This window comes from Alligator sinensis, unplaced genomic scaffold (assembly GCF_000455745.1).
Source record: "Alligator sinensis unplaced genomic scaffold, ASM45574v1 scaffold167_1, whole genome shotgun sequence".
Classification (NCBI taxonomy): domain Eukaryota; kingdom Metazoa; phylum Chordata; order Crocodylia; family Alligatoridae; genus Alligator; species Alligator sinensis.
The window spans coordinates 149,281-169,460 of record NW_005843015.1 but is presented as its reverse complement, the minus strand read 5'-3'; the positions used below and the strand labels follow the sequence as shown (position 1 = coordinate 169,460).

The window sequence follows — 20,180 nt, the reverse complement described above, 5'->3', positions numbered from 1 at the left end:
GCTTATTGTCCACTGTAACCCCCAGGTCCTTTTCTGCAGAGCTGCTGCCCACCCAGTCAGTCCCCAGCCTGTACTGGTGCATGGGATTATTCCATCCTAAGTGCAGGACTTTGCACTTGTGCTTGTTGAACCTCATGAGATTTCTTTTGGCCCAATCCTCCAATTTGTCTAGGTCACTGAATCCTAGCCCTACCCTCCAGCCTATCTACTATTCCCCCCAGGTTGGTGTCATCTGCTAATTTGGTGAGGGTGCACTCTATGCCTTCTTCCAGGTCGTTGATGAAGACATTGAACAAAACCGGCCCCAGGACTGAACCCTGGGGCACTCCACTTGATACCTCCTGCCAACTACACATCAAGCCATTGATTACTACCCTCTAAGCCCGATGCTCCAGCCAGTTGTCTATCCACCTTACAGTCCATTCACCCAGCCTGCAAGAATGTTCTGGGAGACTGTATCAAAAGCCTTGCTAAAATCAAGGTATATCACCATCCACTGGTCTCCCTGCATCCACAGAGCCAGCCACCTCATCACAGATCAAGGGTGGGCAAAATACGGCTCAGGGGCCGGATGCGACCTGCCAAGCTATTCTATCCAGGTGGCGGGGGCCCTAAAAAATGTAGAAAATTAATATTAATCTGCCCTGGCCTGCCTGCCTGTTATGCAGTCCTGGATGGCTTTCTGAAATTCAGTAAGAGGCCTTCTGCCCAAAATAATTGCCCGCCCCTGTCATAGAAGGTAATCAGGTGCGTCAGGCATGACTTGCCCTTGGTGAATCTATGCTGTCTGTTCCTAATCACCTTCCTCTCCTCCAAGTGCTTATAAATGGATTCTTTGAGGATCTGCTCCATGATTTTTCCAGGGACTGAGGTGAGGCTGCCTGGTCTGTAGTTCCCTGGATCCTCCTTTTTCCCTTTCTTAAATATGGGTGCTATGCCCTTTTTTTAGTCATCCTGGACCTGTCCTGATCACCATGAGTTTTCAAAGATGATAGCCAATGGCTCTGCAATCCCATCAGCCAACTCCCTCAGCACCCTTGGGTGCATCCCATACGGCCCTATGGACTTGTATCTACGTCCAGCTTTTCTAAACAGTCCCTAACCTGTTCTTTTGCCACTGTTGGCTGCTCACCTCCTCCCCAAACTGTGCTGCCTGGTGCAGTAGTTTGGGAGTTAACCTTGCCTGTGAAGGCTGAGGTGAAGAAGGCATTGAGCACTTCAGCCTTGTCTGCATCCTCTGTCGCAAGGTAGCCTCCCCCATTCAGTAAGGGACCCGCACTTTCCCTGAGCCTCCTCTTGCTACTGCCGCACTTGAAGAAACCCTTCCCATCCTCCTTCATATCCCTTGCTAGCTGCAATCCTGACTTCATCCCTGCAATGCTCTTATACTCCTCCCTATTTATTTGTCCAAGTTTCCACTTCCTATAAGTTTCCTTTTTGTGACTTAGTTTACCAAAGAGTCCTTCTGGCATGCTTGTCTTCCTGCACATCAGGATGGTTTGTTCCTGCACTCTCAATAAGGCTTCTTTAAAGTAGAGCCAGCTCTCCTGGACTCTTCCCTCTCTCAGACTGGCTTTCAAGGGATCCTGCCCATGAGTTCCCTGAGCGAGTCAAGGTCTACTTTTCCGAAGTCCAGGGTTCTTACTCTGCTGCTCTCCTTCCTTCCTTTCCTCAGGATCCTGAACTCAATTGTCTTGTGGTCACTGCTGCCCAAGTTTCCATCCGCTACTACATTCCCCACCAATTCCTCCCTGTCTGTAGGCAGCAGGTCAAGAAGAGCATGGCCACTCCAGCACTTGCACCAGGAAGCTGTCCCCAGTACTCTCCAAAAACTTCCTGAATTGCCTGTGCACTGCTGTACTGCCCTCCCGGCAGATATCAGCGTGAAGTCCCCCATGAGAACCAGGGCTTGCAAGTGGGAAACTTCCACTAGCTGTTCTAAGAAAGCCTTATCCACCACTTCCTCCTGGTCTGGTGGTCTATAGCAGACACCCATCACAACATCACCCTTGTTGCTGTCCCCTCTGACCCTAACCCAGAGACTTTCAACAGGTCTATCTCCAGTTTCATACTGGAGCTCTGAGCAATCATATGGCTCTTTTACATAAAGTACAACTCCTCCTCTTCTTCCATGCCTGTCCTTCCTGAACAGTTTGTACCCATCCATAACAGTGCTCCAGTCATGCAAGCTATCCTACCAAGTCTCTGTTATTCCAATCATATCATAACACAACAAACCTAATTCTGAGCCCTGAATCAAAAGTCTTTTTTGTCTCATGGGAATTTAGAAACAAAATGCTCTCTTCAAAAGAATACTGCTACGCAGGAAAAACAGTTAATAAACTGACAAGTTGACAGGATAATTTAATTAAATACTTATACAAGATATTCAAGGAGCAGCTGCTCAGTGGGAAACTGTCTCTCTGTAAGCATATTTAAAAATATTTGAGGTTGATCAGCAAGCTATTGATTTGTACATATGTTGTAATAAAATCTCTCTTTCTGAAAGGATCATTGATTTATATAGTTGGGATTATGATGAAAGGAGAAGATTTATTTTGGGTCAGAGTGGAAGGGATGAACAAACGTGGATTTTTTTGTCCTTAAGAATGAATGGTTGATCACACATGGACAGTTGGAAACATGACATACATAACTGCTGGTTTTCTTGCTTTTGAGGGCTTGTACTCGGATGTGTCAGATTAGCCAACTGTCCCATCTTAATTACTGATGCATCAGGGCACATCTCAAAGTCTTCTCATGCTCAGCTCTACAGGCCTCTGCCTGAACAGCACCAGTGCTAATACCAAGGGACTGAGTTTTATTTAGTTCTCACCTGATGCGGAACATGGTGAGCCAGTAATTCAAGGCATTGAACATTGCACCAAGAATTCCACCTGCAAATACAAGAGGGAAACATCTGCAAAACCCCACAGACAGATCTGAGCAATCACAGCCATGATAGAGCTGGTTTGTTTAGTGACCACATGACAACACAGAGGAAGACAGAAACAACAAAAGCTACAAATGAAGTATGGGCTTCTAAATGTGTGCTGTGTCATGCCTGGTAGGTGGCATCTGAACAGAAATGTTTTATTAGATTATTCTTTACAGCTTATCTGTTCCAAATTTCCTTCCATAATTCACAGCCAGACACCCCCCCTGCCAGTTCTAAACACCACACTTTCTTTTTCCCCAGGCTTTCTGGAAGCCCTTGTCACACTCCAAATACTACCAAGCAACAGGGAAACACAGAATTAAAGAGTTTTCACCTTTACCCAGGAAAGTTAAATTTGTCCTGATAAACTAGTTACAGCCCTTGGAAGCCTTAAACAGGCTCAACAAAAGTCTTCTGCTTCAGTGTCTTTAATGGGTTTCTCATTCTCCTCAGGAGATGTAATGAGGACACTGTAAGATTCAGACAAGAAACAGGAGATGAACCAGACTAATTAAATTGAAAGAGTAGAACAATCTTACCAACCACTCCCATAACTATGAAGATTGGAATTTCCTGGATCGTGTATTCCATTTTCTGTAAACAAAGAAAAATAGGGGTTTGAGCTCCTTTGGCATGGCGGCAACATGAAAGCCAAGTCATCATCTCTGCTCAAAGAACACCAACCTTCACAGCTGATGGCTGCAGAACTGTCACTGGAGAGCAAATGCTGCAGTGCAGCTGCTTGCCCCAATACCCACATAACCTACATATTCCCTTGTGGAATCTGAGCCTGGAAGCAGCTGTAAAAGGACTCCTGCTTGCTTGGTTGAAGAGGTTCACAATTGGAGGTGTTGATCTTGGAACACCTGGTCTTTGCAGAACTCTGGCTGTCATGACACACCATGTAGTGAGCTTAATGCTTTCCAGAAAGACAGAGCTACCCAGTACTCATCCCAGAACAAAACTTCTAGGGCAATGTTACCAATGGGGACAGCTAGCCCTGACTGTCTCAGTAACTTCTTAATGATGCCCAGAAGGGCAGGCACAGGCATAGGACATCCAGCACCCTGGTAGCACCCCTCCAATGCCTCACCTCATTATCAAACCTGCCGAAGTTGATAAGCCCTGGGTTAGAAAGGTCCCAGGCATTGCCATGGTAAACGCTCAGGACTGAGTTCAGTGTGAATGTAGAGATCATGGAGGCAAAGAACTATGGAGAGAAGGAACAGTGTCATAGCATAAGACAGACCACAACTCTTCCATCTCCATTGGTTACCTGTCACCACACCCTCTACCTCTGCTTCACTCACTAAGGGCTCCCTGCCACTTCAACCCACCCTCTATGACATTCTTAGAGAGCTGTGTAGCAGGAGTCACTCGAGGGCTGGAGACAGCTAAGAAAAAATAGTTTTTGGGTATGCCTACCAAGGCACAGTGCCCAAATCCATGAATCTGTACACACCAGAAGTGCCATGGGGCAGGAGCCATGTCTTCCTTTGGAAATAGGGCAGAACCTCTTACCCATGCCAAAGATCCAGTGCTGCCTCCTATTGCTCCAGGCAGTTCCTTGGGAGGGGAAACATCAGCATTTTCCCTTCTGATCTCAGGCTTTGTGCCAAGAAAACTTTGCCCTAGATTCACTCTGCCATTTCATTCTGAATGGAGCACAAGCCACAAACCCAATCTCCAGGACACAGGTCAGAGCAGTTCTGCCCCTCCCCAGCCCAGGTAACCTGTGGGAAATGGGTAGCTGAAACTAAGGCTATGACGCCAAAAGCCAATTCAGAAGTTAGTGCTCAAGGAGGTGATATTTTCCAAGTGCTAAGTGCCCACAGTCCCATGGCACCAGGTTCTGCATAAGCATGCAAGCAGACCTTGCCTCTTCCTCCTCACTTTGGGTTTCTGACACTTACAATTCTCCACGTCAAGAACTGATTCCAGAAGGAAGCTCCTTCTTCCAAGCTGAAGAGAACTCCCCCTGGGAACACAAAACACACCACCATTGCAAAAGGCTTGCTCAGTGACCTACAACCTCCTTCTTCAAGGACTACCATGGGCCAGAGCTGTGCTACCAGTTGGAGCAACAGCTTTCACTTACAAGCTCTGCATATATGCAGTAAGCAAATCACATCTCACACACCAATTCGGGCATGCAGAGAAAAGAACATAGCATGAAGACCCACTGTATGTATACTCTCAGCTATGGCTGACTGCAAAGGGGAGGGATTTGGTGGGGCTGACAGGCCTCTTAGCTCTACTCAACCCAGGGCACATCACTCTTTGCTCCACCTAAGTTGTTTGGGACTCTTTTTTCAAGGCTCAAATTGAAGTCGGTGGAGGAGATGACTTCCTGAATAACACACATGTATTATGGCTGTATTTGTACTTCACAGCTCCCTGCCCTCCCACCTTATTTCTCAGGGGTTTACCTGAAAAATAAAAGAGGGAGTTGCCAGAGTATCAGATATGATCTCAGCAGAAGCAAGCTGCCACGGTAAAGAACATTGTATTTTGCCACCCAGAGGACAGGGAAAGTTGGAGCCTGGGGAAAATGATTCAGTTCCAGCTCTATCTAAGCTCTGTAACAAGTACGGCAGGGGGAGATTTGAAAGTTGCAGTTTCAGAAACTGCTCAACAGGAAACAAGCAGCACCCAAAACTGCTGGTGGGGAAGGGGCTGCTGCCCAAGGTATATCAAGTGCAACCTACTTCCTCTAACAGAGGGAGGGACATGTGATCAACTGACAGTCTTCCCCTTGCCCCCACCGCAGTCACAGGAAAAACCTTAATTTTCTGACTGATCTTGTACTGATCACTGCCAGGCAGTCCCACCAGGGAGGGGTGGGTGGGTAAGTGGTGGGGAATGAAAACGTCTCCAAGAGCTTTCCAGCCTGCAAGGGAAAAACCATGGTTTCCCATGTTTTTCTCCTTTAAAGAAGAATCCATTTTTAAAGTTTGCTGGTCCACTTTTAAAATTTGTCCATAACCCTTTCATAAATTCTTGCGACTCACTTTTGGGTCGTGACCCACAGTCTGAGAAACACTGATCTAAATGCTAAAATTGGGTATCCCTTGAAGAGGTAGTTAACAATAGCATAGTGATGCAGACATCCCCTGCAGTGATGGGGTCAGCAGGGAATAGGGGGGACACTGTCGTTTACCAGGGGTTACCAGAAATAATGGCCACAAACTGAAGGAGAACAGATTTAGATTGGACAAAAGGAAGAAATTCTTTATGGTAGGGGTTGCCAAAATATGTAATGGGCTTCCTACGGTTGTGATGCTTTCCCCTACCCTGGAAGTATTCAAGTGGAGATTAGATAGGCATCTGGCTGGGGTTACTTAACCCCAGCCCTCTTTCCTGCCTGGAGCAGGCAGTCAGACCCGATAATCTACCAGGTCCCTTCCGACTCTAGAGATCTATGGAAGAAGCTGGTCTGTGCATGAATATACAATAGCAGAAGAACCATGATGCTTTACCAACAGGGGCACCAAAAGCAGCCGAAACACCAGCAGCAGCTCCAGCCGAGACAAAATCCCTTTTCTCTGTGTCTCTGCGGAAGTATTCAAAGATCTGAAATGCAACAAAGGGGACTTTACCTCTGCACAAGTTGCTTAAAAGTGATTCAGACACAAAGAACTTGCAACAGAGAAACTGTGTATTGGGTCCAATGCACCCTTCTGGAGGAGGACTTGATAGCCACACCCCTTTCCCAGCATGCATGTGCTCACCACCCTCTTTTCAGGTGAACAAACTAACCTTGAAGTCACGCTTCAAAGATGTGGATCTTCCTTGTGAGATCCCAGCTGCAATGACTGCTCCAGAGTGAATCATTGGCCCTTCCTAAGAACAGAAAAGCAGACATTAGTCAAAAAGCCCATTTCTCCTTCAAGACCCTGGCTTGAGATGCTAGTATGTGCAGGGAACTAGCTCCTACCAAACTTGGACCCCAAGAACTTTGGCCACACTGAGGCTGAGAGTAGGAATATACTATTTCATTAGCCCTAGCTCCAGGAAAGGAAATACCCTCTCAGGAAATGCAAGCCTTATGGCAACCCCCAAATTCCTAATTCTACAAGTGGTTTTTGAGACACTTCCAAGTTCAGATGTTCACAAACAAACCAGCATGCTGTCTGGAGCAGACAGCAAAAAGGTATGCTCACAAATGCAGCAATTAACAGGGAACCCTTGGACTCCAGTACACACACCTACCATTTGTAATCACAGAAATTACATATATGACTGCACTTTTGCCTGCTAAGGTCCCATTGGGGCTCTATGGCAGGGCACCTTCTGGTACAGCAGGCAGCAATTTACAGGGTTCATCTCCTATAGGGCCTCTTGTAAGAGCCCAGCAAGGCCATGGGCTGCTATGCCCCTGCCTTCAGCCTTGTTCAGCATAGAATCTGGAGTCAAGGAAAACAATTGTCCCATGAAAACAGGGAGCTGCCCCTAAACACATGGCTGTGTATGACAGTGCAGTAATCTTGGGACACATGCAACAAGCAATATAGGAAGGGAGTGTGTGACACTGGGTGGTCATTGCACACTGACAGTGAGCCAAGGTCACCCTGTGATGGAGGTTGATGAGAGTCCAGTTCTCTTCCTCAGCAGATTACCTTCCCCACAGCCAGGCCTCCAACCACTGAGAGAATCACTCCACAGACCTTAACCATCAGAGTCTGCAAAAAAAGGAAAGTCCTTTGCTACCACAGGAATCTGCAAGTCACTGGCCATGCTGGAGTGGGGGAGATGAGCAACAAAGACAATTTGATCTAGGGGGAGGAGGAAAAGCGCCTGGTTGCCTCAGCCATTCCTCACCTTCCCAGAGATCACAAGCAACAGGCAACAACTGAGGCAGGTACCCAGTACCTTTCTGGCTACAGGGGTGGGAATGAAGGATGTCAAAGACAAGCCCTTTGGCTCTTGACTGAGGGTCATTGCTCAGCCTGGAGCTGGCTTCTTAACCCCTTCCAGTACAAGTTGCCTTACAACAGCCTCTCTCACAGCTGAAATATAAACCCTTGTAGCAGCAGCCAGTAGAAATCCTGGCAGTAAAGGCCAGTAGCCCACTATGTCCAGGGACCAGCAAGTGCCCAGAGCAGGAAATCCCAGATGCCTCAAAGCCCTGCTGCCTACATAGAGGGTCCCATATACAGATACAGACAACACAATGACAGGAAGACCCTCCTCATCCTGTGTGCCATTTAGAGCTCAGTGTTAGTGTAATCTCATGGGCCTGCTCACCTACAAAACTGTTCCCCCACTGTCAAAGCATGCATCCTACCCCCTCACCACCCCTTCCCCTGGATAAAGAGGCACTGACAATTCATCAGAGGGCCCAAAAGACTGCTGTAATTGCATGTTTTTTAATCAGAGGCACCTGGAGGTAAAATGGTCCCCAGGGTCACTCAAAATGCAGGGGATATAATCCAACTGCTGGAACCTGAGGACTCAACAGCTACCACTGCTTGTATGTGTTAGAAAAGAAAGAGTCCAGGGCTATTCTAGCAGAGCTGTGCCATGAACGCGCTCAGATCATGACAAGCATAAGGATGGGTGAATAGTGCCTAGCAGCCCTGGGACACCAGCACAGGAGTAGAAGGCTGCTGTGGAGGATGCCAGGAAGGCCCACCCAAATAACCATCTGCACTTACCCCCACCACACAGGAACAGGGAAATTCCCTAATTCAGGCTGGACTGGGGAAGTGCAGGAGTACTCTTGTCCCTGAGCCAAACCCCAACCTCCTGCCGCATTTTACCTTGAGCCGAACAACATGGGGAATCTTCACACCATTAAGGTAACACTTGATCTGGGGAATCCCACTGCCAGCTGCTACAGGCTGCAAGCAAAAGGAAAAGCATCAACATTCACCATTATGCAATGACTTCCATCATCCCACACAGAACCAAGCCTTGGGTACACCTCCTCGACTGTTGCAGTGCATTTCCCCCATGCAAAGACAAGGTAGATCATGAGGGGCAATGAGTGGCCTTCCCTTCAAGGAATCCTGCTCCCATAACCCCTTCTGCTGGACCTAGAATGGGCCCTGGGCAGCTGACAGCTCTTTTCTTAGATGCAAACTTACAGTCACAGGAGTGTTCTGTGGAAAGATTCTGCTGCCATCTCCACAGCAGCTTTAAAAGCAACATCTTAATTGACCTCAGGCAGAACTAGATTCACTAGCCTGAAAGCAAACAGGCAACAAGCTGAGTAGGCTGAGCTGGCTTGGTCCATAATGGATGCATGACTATTCCTTTTTGGGAAAGATGCCAACAAGCCAGGCTCTCTCCCAGGAGCTATTCTTCCAAGCTAACCCCAGAGAGAGTACAGACCCCCTGGCTGAGGAGTGGAATAGGGGCAGCACTGCAGGTTACCATTTCCATTGTTTCCCTCTACAGCACAGGACGAGTTCTGTGCTTTAGAGGACAGCGAAGGCTTAACAGAGAAAAGGCTTTGCTAAACTCAACTGCTGCTTGATGGTGTGTGGGAGTTCCTTAATTGGGTATTGAGTACTGGTCATTAAGAACTATACCACCACTTTTCGCTCAGGCCATTCTGGAGAAGGATGTACAAAGAGCAGAACGAGAGCTGATACAAGCATGCAGCACTCGGATCACAGATTCATAGAGAAATAGGGCTGGAAGGGACCTCCATGAATCTAGTCCAACCCCCTGCCCGAGGCAGGATCATAACTATCCAAACCATCCTATACAAATCCACTGTCCAACCTCATAGCAAAAACTACAGTCAACCCTGCCACAACACAGCCTGCCACAGGTAAAGCAGGGGGACCCCAGTGACCAAATTATTGCTTCTGTAAAGATTGTTAATATACACTCAAGAAATCCTAGAAAGGGGACCATGTTTGTTCCTGTTAGCATTCTGCCTCTTCAGAAGGCTACTGCAATGGGAAGAGAGGGCCTCCCTCTTTAGAAGGAACAGGGTATTTCTTAAACCTCCTCACAAAGCAAAGTTGGGCTAATGCAGAGCAAAACATGGTCCCATCCAACTCAGTTAAAGTATCACCAACCTGATAAAAATTTTTTGAGACTGCTCATTTGCCTTGTTACTGGTCAATTTGTTACCTTGGTAAAGCAATAATGCATGCTCGATAAAAACCCTTGACTTTTGCTGTCTTCCATTTATATCAACAGCATTTTTTCTACCTAAGGTTTTCACAGATTCACTGAAGTTTAGGCCTGGAAGGGACCTTGTGAGATCACTGGATCCAGCCCCCCCTGCTCTAGGCAGCAAAGACTGCTGGGGTCAAATAACCCCAGCAAGGTGTGCATCCAGTCTCTTTTTGAAGATCTCCAGGGTAGGTACCTTGCACCACCCCCTGACTGAAGTGCATTCCAGAGTCTGGTCACATAAACCGTAAAGAAGCTTTTCCTTATATCCAGTCTGGAACTTCCTTCTAGGAGTGTATGACCATTGCACTTCTGGTTTTCCCCTGGAGCGCTGTGGTGAATAGTTGTTCACCTGGTCCCTGATACTCCCTGCCGATATATTTGTAAGTTGCCACCAAATTCCCATGAAGTCTTCTCTTTTCTAGGCTGAACAGTCCCATATCTGTTAGCCTTTCCTCATATGGCTTGCTCTTCAGGCCTCAAGTCATAAGAGTGGCTCTTTTCTGGACTCTCTCAAGCTTCTCCACATCCTTCTTGAAGTGTGGCACCCAGAACTGGATGCACTACTCCAGCTGCAGCCTCACCAATGCCGAGTAGAGTGGGAGAATAACTTCCTTAGTTTTGCTTGAATGCTGAAGTATATAGGCAATTTAGAAGCGCAGTGTGAGTCCAGAGCAAGTATAAATGAGCACAGGTTTAAGAAGTCAATGGAGCAGCACCTATTTATATCAATTTAGGATTAGATTCAGAGTTCCTATTACTGTTGCTGCTCTGCAGAGCCTCCTCCAAGACACCTGGCTACCTATGCTTCCAACATCTGCTAGATTCCTCCTACCAGAATTCTCAACAGCCACCATTAATGGCTGTGTGCAGTTAGGAAAGTTAGGGCTGAGCTGGAAAACAGCATCGTCCTACTTTAATACTGTCATCTGAGCATTACTTAATGAGAAAACCCTGTGTCACAGCCCTGAGCCAGTACTGCCATGTGCTCAGCCACAGAGGAACCAGGAGCAGAAAGAGCAAAAATAAATCAATATCCATCATCTTCACATATTTTCCTATGAAAATACAGCAGCTCCTCAAATCAGTATAATAATCCCTCAAAGAAATTTCATCAGCTGGCAATTCCATAGTCAAGATGGTTCTGCATCAGTTACAAGAAGACTTGTAATTCCATTTAGCTGTTTAGAGTGGAAAGCTTTTCAGGCCCAGTTATTTTGTGATGTTTCATGCTCCAGCAGGGGAAGCAGAACAGAGCAGACAGGGAGGTGCCAGAGCTGACAACAGCATCACAGGAAATGGTGACTTCTTATTCCTTGAGCAGAATTTGGAACAGAACATCAAACTTGGTGAATCTGCACATTCAACCACAGAGACAGCACAGGGGAAACACAAAGAGCCACCTATGTGCAGCAAGTTTTGAACTCTTACCTCTATGAAAGCAACAATGATGGAGCCAACCATCACCATGCTGGAGTTCAGTGTCGCCCAGAGTAACAGGGAGAAAGACAGGCCCCCCTTCTCGGTGAACTTGTCAATATCTGGTAGGGTCAGTTAAGGAAGTTCTGTCACATTTAAATGTATTGCTCAGGAAGTGGCAGGCAGCAGGCAAAGTGTTAAAGGATTTCCACACTGCAGCAAATACGTTTTTACAAGGTTTAATCGAGTGAGCAGGCAACTCAGCTGGCAAGTTCTGTATTACTTTCACTAGCGCCAAACATCAGTCCCTCCTTGTCTGGGGGCCTCTCCCCCGACTGAACAGTACAGGACATCTCTTATGGTCCAGATGTTAAACTGTTGCAACAGAAAATGTTAAGACTTTAATTTCACATCAAAACAGAAAGACCACTTTGACGAGGGCTGGGTGTAGGCTGCTCTGGGTGGGGCTGGGCCCCATGCAGAACACTATGGGAGCAGCCATGGGCTGGATCCAATCAATTGGCAGGCACCACCCCCAGGTACTGGATCCAATCAGTTGGTGGGCTGAATCTGGCCCCTGGGCCATATTTTACCCACCCCTGACCTAGAGGCACCAGCCAAGACAGGGCACCCCACTGTGCTGAGCAGATGTAGCAAAGGGGCATTTCCTGTCCAAGGAGTATGAGATCCAAGCAGCCAGCACAGACAACGGGGTGTGTGCAGGCATTGGTAACTGAGATTAAGCAACTCAACTGAAGGTGCATGAGTTAAGTTAGACCCTTGCCTCTCTCTCCAACCCGGAGTTGAGCTAAACTCTACAGGCCCACTCCTCTTTGAGCCAGACAGAAGGGACATAAAATAGCTAGGACATTTCAACAGTTTTTCATTAAAAAACAAAAAAATAGCTGTATTTGGAAGTCCAAAGAGTTCCAGCTCCAGGCAGAAGTACATTTCAGCAAGTCTTGCCACAACTCCAGCTCATGCACAGGGGGCTGGTCTGCAGGGCACAGGGCCACAGTCTTGATAGTCACCATACAAAACTAAACCATATCACTTTAGCACCCAACAGCCACAACAGGGTTTTTAATATAGAACATCTGAACATGCCAAAAATAGGTAGACTGGCAGGGCTGAGGAGGACAATAATAAATTTGAACTTGCCTTGCTCCAACACTGGCCTTCAGCTTTCAGGTCAATTTCCCATTGCTCTCTTGGACCCATCAGCCCTATGACACAAGGTCAGACTTCACAAGAGTTAACAGGAGCAGGAGCTGCTACCAGATGGAGGCCATGCTCCACGCAGTAAGGCCACTGGAAGGAAACTCCCTTCCAGACCAGGATTACAAGGGAACAGAGTACTTAAGAGTAGCAAAGTGCATTCTCAGATCTCACCAGAGATGCGGGCCTTATGGTAGAGGTGCTTCATTTTAAGCTTTACCTATGGTTGCTGCAGAGCCACCAACTATTTCACTTTCCCAACTGCTTTGACTGCTCTCCCAGCCCCTCACTTCTTCTCATGAAGATCCCTGCCCTGCCCCCTCCATAGCTGCCCCAGTACCGCTCACTCCCCAAGTCCACAGGCAAAGCACACCTGGCAGAAGCCAGAAGGATACTGTCTTTCACCACTTTGTACTTCAGCCCAGCCAGCTTCTCCACCACAATATCGATGAAACAGGCGACAAGGCCAGTGAGAATCCCAATCATGCCACAGATGACCCAGCGTTTGATCTCCACTGTTTGAAATGCCTGCAAGAGACATCAGACTCTTAGTCCTTGGAATGCTCACGAGAGAGTACGCACTAACCATCCAAATATCCACTGTGGGCAGGACATGTTAGAAATCCCTCTCACCTGGGGACTTCACACATACACTCAGTGGTATTCCCACAGAAATGGCTTGCCCATAGAGGAAGCTTCCTTTAGCAGAGGATGTACTTCTGATTCACATAACAGCATGCTGTTTCCTATTCCACTACTAACACATTTAAGCATTTTGTTTCCATTGCTAACACAACCAAGGAGTTAAGAGTCAGGTGTCCCATGAAAAGTATCTTCTATTGCACTGCCTGCACAGAGTTACTTGTGGGTGCAAGGACCAAGGCCTAACTTGCCAGTATGTGCCCACATCACATTCTGTTTGGAATGGAATTTCCACAGTCTGTGGTACAGGTACAAAGAAATTATTTTGCCTTTTGCAGCACCCTCACTCTCTGAAGTTTCCCCCTTTACTCCTGGGTGCTGCAGCAGGCCTACCAGCTTCTCACACAGGCTATGTCTGATGTACTTAGAGAATCTAGGCATTTTCCCCTCCATTGGGCTATTTACACTTCCCCTCCCTGTTTCCTGCCAACACATCCCCTGTCATGGCACATGGTTCTTATTGATCTCTCCTGGGTTTGGGATCATATCCAGATAACAGTGTCATCACTTTGTAAGTCTGGGTTTTTAATTCGTTTTGTGTACATACCCCCTTCTACGCTTGGATTCACTGGGGCAGCTTGCTGCCGCCCCTCCTTGAGGGTGTTGTCATTTGTCTGTGTGTGCACCTCAGTAAGAGACAGCTGAGGAGCAAACTCCTGTCCAATGGTAGCACCACACAGAGGTTAACCTGCATGTGGGTTCAGGGGGTAATTTGTTTTCATAAGCAGTTGGTTAAGCTCTTGAGAAATTGTTTCTTTCTCCCTATCCTTCAGTGGCATTTGACCAGATTGCACTGTGGGAGGTGGGATCAGATCCTCAGCCCAGGACTGTGCGCACACAGTTTACTCAGAACTAGGGTACTGGCACGCTCACCGCATGGTTTATTCTCCTTTCCTCTTCCAAAAACAACTGATTTTCACTGTTGTCATAATCCAGGCTCTAGATTCAGGAGAACAGAGAGGTGGTTATTAGCCAACATGTGGAAGAAAAGGGAGCCTTCAGCTCTGTTCCACCCTCCCCAACACAATATACCTCATCCTGACTGTGCCACATACCCCCTATCATGTTATGGTCTAACTCCACTTCTCCACCTCTTGCCCTTTCGAATCTCACTGATTACTTTGGAAACAGGCATCTTGCTACCCTGTAAGGCAGTGGTCACCAACCTGGGGATCCCAATTGACAGGTAGATCCCGGAGCCTCTTTGGGCCAACTCTGCGCTGGTGGGACAGCTGGGCACGCACGCATGCACACACCTGCTGCCTTCAGCCCCAGCAGGTCAATCTGTGGGGTGGGAGCCAGATCAAGGCCCCCACGGTGAGTGACTGACTGTGCAGCCCAGCCAGAAGCAGCAGAAAGTGGGGCCCCAGCCCAGCTGAGTGGTGGGAGGATTGGAGCCTGGCCAGGCACAGCTCAGCTCAGCAGTGGAGACTCATGTGGGGGTGGCCTCAGCCCAGCCAGGTCTGGAAAGATCTGGTTGTCCAGGGGCACATGCGGGGTGGGGGGGCCTGGAGGAGGCAGTGGGGATCCATTCCCCTCCCCCACCTGTGCTCTAGGAGCACAGGTGGTGGCGGGGTGGAGCACAGGTCCCCAGGGCCTCCATCGAGCTGCATCCAGCAGCAGGAGCCCCCTGCCCCTGCCACACACCCCTGGATGACCAGGTCTTCCCAGACCCAGCCAGGCTGGTTCCCGATTCCACTTCTGTGCTGCCGCTGCGCTGAGCCACAGCCACCTGGCAGCTAAATGAATGTGGCACTGGGCCCCAGCCCGGCCGGGTCTGGGACTGACCACGGCCCAGGTGCGCATGGGGGTAGGGGGCCTCCCACCACTGGGCACAGCCTTGAGGAGGCCTTGGGGGTCCATGCCCCCCCGACCTGCGCTCCAGACGCAGCAGGCAACCCTCAGCAGCAGCAGCCTCCTCCCCAAGTGGGGGGGGGGGGGGGGGGGGACGACACGGGACGACGACGGGGACACACACGACACAGGACATGGGCCCCTGAGGTCTCTGGAGCATAGGTGGGGGGGCACGGGCCCCCAGGGCCTCTGCCAAGCTGCACACAGCAGGAGCCTCTCCCCAACCCACACGCCCCTAGACCATGGAGAATCCCAGATCCGGCTGGGCCAGGGCCCAACGCCACCTTAATCTGGCCACTGGGCAGACGCGGCTCAGCACAGCCACAGCACAGAAGTGGGATTGGGCCCTGGCCCAGCCCAGCCAGGTCTGGGACACTCCACAGACTGGGGGAGAGGAGGGAGGGGTGAGGCAGGGGGGTGTGATAGATCCCTTTGCTACTAAAAGATGATATTCACCATAAAAAGGTTGGAGACCACTGCTGTAAGGACTTCCTACCCCCACACCATGAGGCCAATCCCCTTGATGAGTTTTCCATCCTACCATTTTATAATCCCCCACCAAATCACCTCCTGCTCTCCTCAGCTCCCCTTGTGCACTCATGGCAAAGACAACTGTTCATGGCAAACAACTGTTCACCAAGGCTCCCTGGGGGAAATCTAGAAACAACAGCCACAAACTCCTAGAAGATAGTTTCAGGCTGAACATTAGGAAAAGCTTCTTTACAACTAGGGTGTCCAGACTATGGAACAAGCTCCCCCCAGAGGTGGTACAATCATCTACCCTAGAGGTCTTCAAGAGAAGACTGGACAGTCACCTGGCTGGGGTCGTCTGACCCCAGATGTCTTTCCTGCTCATGCAGGGGGCTGGACCCGATGATCCTTCGGGGTCCCTTCCAGCCCTATGATTCTATGGCCTGGACACCAACAGCTTTCAGATCACTGAGAATCAGGTGTTTAAGTGGCAGATAACATGGTTATGCTGAACTGAGTGCTCACCTCATATTTAAGAGAGAGGAGTTTCTCGTTGTGAGGAATCTCATTGGGAAACTGGTGAGGGACCTCTGTTTCCTAGAGGACAAAGGAGTACACATTAGATTGACCAGGACATGATCTAAACTGTTCCCATAAAGCAGATATAGCTCCCCATCTCTGGCTGCCAATGGAGGATCACTAGGCTGGTCAGAATGCCCTCAGCTCTTGCTTAAAGCTGTTATTCCCCAGACATGCATTTGGATCACATTATTAAAACATGGCCTCTTCTCCTCAACCTTAGCTGTCACCTGTAGTAGGGTAGCTTTTCCAAATGTTCGTTCAGGGAGTTGTCAGCTGGCTGGTATTTTAACTGAAAACTATGACTAGAGACTAATCTCAAATTGGCAGCCTGGACGATACCCGAAGCAGCCTCTCTACAGCTATTGCCTCAATTGGCTCTAGACAGGATCAAACCACAATAATTCCCTAAGCAGATATAGGCTCCTGGAAAGGATACAAAGAACATACTTTGGAGATGACCTAGTCCAGTTGGATTTCCAGCAGAAATCAAGAGGAGGCAGAAGCAGCAAAACAGTGAGGGCACCAAGACCTTTCTCTCCATGTAAACTGGAAGAATATTTTCTCTGCTGCAGTCAGACACAACCCATATGATAAGTCTATGTAACTGCAAGCTTTTGTTGATTACTGTACATCAAACAGAAGGCAACCTTCCACCTCCTGCACAAACCCCTGTTCTGAGACACCCATTAAATCAGAAGAGAAACAACAGTAAAACCCCCATGCTCACTGGTAGCAGGACAGTAACACAATAAGACCTACCAATGTAAGAAGCAGCTGGGAGAGCTTTAAAATATAACAAATGTCACCTGGTTCAGGAAGATCCAGGGCTTGATTCTGTATATAATGTAGCAGGGAAAAGCTTCCCTCCTTTGCATGAGGCTGCCTTTGCCTACCTGAATGTCACAGGCTGGGGCTAGAAAAGTGCTGATTGTGGGGGCGTGTTCAGATCTGCAAATGTTAAGCAGGAGGTGAGAGCACAGCACTATCCTGGCTGCACATTCACATGAACTGATGCTTGTGTGAGCTAGAGCCTGTAGCTAGATGACCTGGACTGGGGGGGGGGGGGGGGTGTCTCAGGAACAATGCAAGCCTTTGTGGTCACAATCTGTTTATAGATCATTGACTGTGACCTTATTCTGAGGTACTTAAGCAGCAAGCAAAGGTTGGAGGCAGCACTCCAGCAATGCTTGGCTCAGTGTAATCGTATTCCCAGGCCCTCAGCCATAGAATGAAGCTGGCTCCCAACTACAGTGCAGAGGGACAAGAAATAGGGGTGATCCATTTAGCTGAGGGAATAAAGGACAGAATCTGCTTCCATGGATTCTGGCACAGCCCCTTGCAGGTTACCCATACAACACATGTAGCTACTTCCATGGGACTGGTTGCCACCACAGGAATGAGACTCTGCATGAGTCTGGCAGCCTATGAAGAGCTGGAGAAAAGAATTCAGCCATGAAAGCTGTTCTGCCAGGTCTGCATCCCACTAGGATCTGCCTTGTGATCCACACTATTGCCTACCCCCAAGATTAAGTCAGGAGACAGGGCTCTCCTCCCAGAAACAGCTTAAAATTCCTAGCAAGAAAGGTTACTAGATTTAGGAGTCTCCAGTTGTCTTCTGGTATTCATGCCTCGAGGAAGGAGGCTACATTTTCAGCCTTTTATCAGCAAATGAGAGGGCTAGAAACAAAAACAACGACTAACTGCAAGCAGAATCTGATGTATTCACATGACTCCAGGAGCTGGGGTAGGAACAGCTACACAATGCAGGAGTTGGGGCATAGACAGAAAAACTGAGACCATCTCAAACAGGCTCAATGTGCTCTCTGGGAGCATGCCCTATGGGGCCGCAGAAAAGTCCCAGCAAAACAAAAGGTCTTTAAAAGAATAGTCAAGTTTTCTACCTGGGTCATGGAGTCCAAGAACATTTTCCTTCTGCAGAGGCAGGGACCAGACAGATGACTCCCCAACACACACCATTTGACCTACCTCAGGGGTGGCCAACTTGAAGCACATGTGCCACAAGTGACATACAACAGACTGAGGAGGCAGCACAATGGGAGATGGAACAGGGAACAGAAAGAAGAGCAGCAGATGGAGCAGAAAGCAGAAGAGAAGATGGAGCAGGAGAAAGGGGTCAGAGTGGCATGCCGGGAAGGCACAGGGCTATTTTGTGGTACACCTACCAAATAAGGTTGGTGCCAAATGACCTTGCTAAGACAGCAAGCATCCATTTGGTAGAGAGAGGAATTACAGCAGGGTCTATTAACCAACATCCTGCTGGCTTTTCTTGGTCCCGCAAATCCCAGGCTAGCATGGGCAGAGAACATGTAACACTGCCCTGAAGGAGGAAAAGCCACAGAAGGCAAGTGCAATCATGACCTTGCTCTCTGCTTCCTCTCCCTAGAGGGGCAGAGCATGGGAGAGCCTGCACTGGAGCATGGACAACTGTGGCTAAGCTCTCTCAGGACAGAAGTGGTGGGGACATGGGCTTCAAGATAGACTAACTGCCCAGGTACCCAAAGTCCTGGGTGGCTGTGTGTAGCCAGCACTGCTTCATTTTCCTTGCTACTGGCATTGCTGAGCTAGCCAAGTTTACCCTGTTAGTTACTATCCTGCCTGTGCTGCACTTGTACCTCCAGCTCCTGTGCTGACCTAGCACTGGTCTCTAGCCCAGGGGTGGATAAAATATGGCCTGTGGGCCGGATCCAGCCCGCGAGGCCATTCTATCTGGCCCGTGGGACCCCTAAAAAAATTAGAAAATTAATATCCATCTGCCCTCGGTTCCTGTAAAAGAATGATAGGAACCAAGGGCAGTACGACCCAAGGGAAACCCAGTGGGCTCCCACAACATCAGGGCCCGCCCGGCCCCGCCCCCCCAGCCAGAAGCCCCAGCTGGGACTTCTGGCCTGGGATCACATAGCTGCCCCACGCTGGAACCGCAGGTGAGGGGGAAAGGGGTGGGGAAAGGCAAGGGAGGGCCCCAGGCAGGGAAGGAGCCTGGGGAAAAGTGGCCCGGGGAAAAGCTGAGAGCAGGTGAGGGAAGTGGACCCTCACCCGCCCCATGGCCAGTGCCCCAGCACGTAAGCTCTGGGCAGGCAGCAGCAGCCAACACTGCCCAGCGCGGCAAGAGGGGGGGGCCGCAGCTGCTACTGCTGCGTGCAGCCCCAACGGGCAAGCCTGGAGCCGGCTCAGGGCCTAGCCTGGCACCAGGGTCGAGTTACGAGCTGGTGCTGAGCGCGGCGAAAAGTGGCCCCTCGCTTGCCCCGCATTGTAGCCGCTTGCAGCCCTCACGGGGCTGCCTCTGCCTGCTCCAGACAGCCCCACGCAGGCTGTGAGCAGCTGCAGCTGGGCACGCCGGCCATGGGGCAGGTGAGGGGTTGCTTTTCCCTGCGCTTAGCACCAGCTCGTCCCCCGTTGGCAAACAGGGGGTTGGCACTGTGCGCTGCCCCCCACCTGTACCACAGGGCTGGATAGGCACTGGGAGCGAGCGGGTGCGGGAGCACAGGCCCTGCACCAGTGTCCCAGGGCCAGCGCCAGCAGGGCCCAGAGCAGGGCAGCAGGAGTACAGGGTCTTGGCCGGCAGGGGCTCTATGAAGCCAGACCAACTCCCCGCTCTCCCTGCTGGTGCAGCCCAGCCCAGCTTCACAAACCCCTGCCAGCCTGCACCCTGCTCTGGGCCCCACCGGCACTGGCCCTGGGACATTGGTCCCAAGATGGTGAGCAGGGGCAGGGCACCTGTCAAAAGGCAGGGCTACCCATGAGGTCCTTGACAGCCTGCCAAAACTGGGTAAGCGGCCCTCTGTCCAAAATAATTGCCCGCCCCTGCTCCACTCTGCAATGAGGTGAAGCAAAGGGAAATTTC

General features: G+C 49.6%; 1 protein-coding gene across 1 annotated transcript in view; it reads right to left on the bottom strand.

The window, feature by feature from the left end:
- Positions 1 to 20,180, bottom strand: part of CLCN7 (chloride voltage-gated channel 7) — a 50,035-nt gene that overhangs the window by 27,820 nt on the left and 2,035 nt on the right. Inside the window, exons 2-13 of the mRNA XM_025193093.1 lie at positions 16,262 to 16,333; positions 14,285 to 14,350; positions 13,105 to 13,237; positions 11,504 to 11,613; positions 8,701 to 8,781; positions 7,558 to 7,620; positions 6,698 to 6,781; positions 6,418 to 6,511; positions 4,852 to 4,916; positions 4,032 to 4,148; positions 3,478 to 3,532; positions 2,837 to 2,897 (exon numbers count right to left, since the gene is read on the bottom strand). Of these exons, the coding sequence (XP_025048878.1) occupies positions 2,837 to 2,897; positions 3,478 to 3,532; positions 4,032 to 4,148; positions 4,852 to 4,916; positions 6,418 to 6,511; positions 6,698 to 6,781; positions 7,558 to 7,620; positions 8,701 to 8,781; positions 11,504 to 11,613; positions 13,105 to 13,237; positions 14,285 to 14,350; positions 16,262 to 16,333 (1,001 nt within the window). The remainder of the gene's footprint in view (positions 1 to 2,836; positions 2,898 to 3,477; positions 3,533 to 4,031; positions 4,149 to 4,851; positions 4,917 to 6,417; positions 6,512 to 6,697; positions 6,782 to 7,557; positions 7,621 to 8,700; positions 8,782 to 11,503; positions 11,614 to 13,104; positions 13,238 to 14,284; positions 14,351 to 16,261; positions 16,334 to 20,180) is intronic.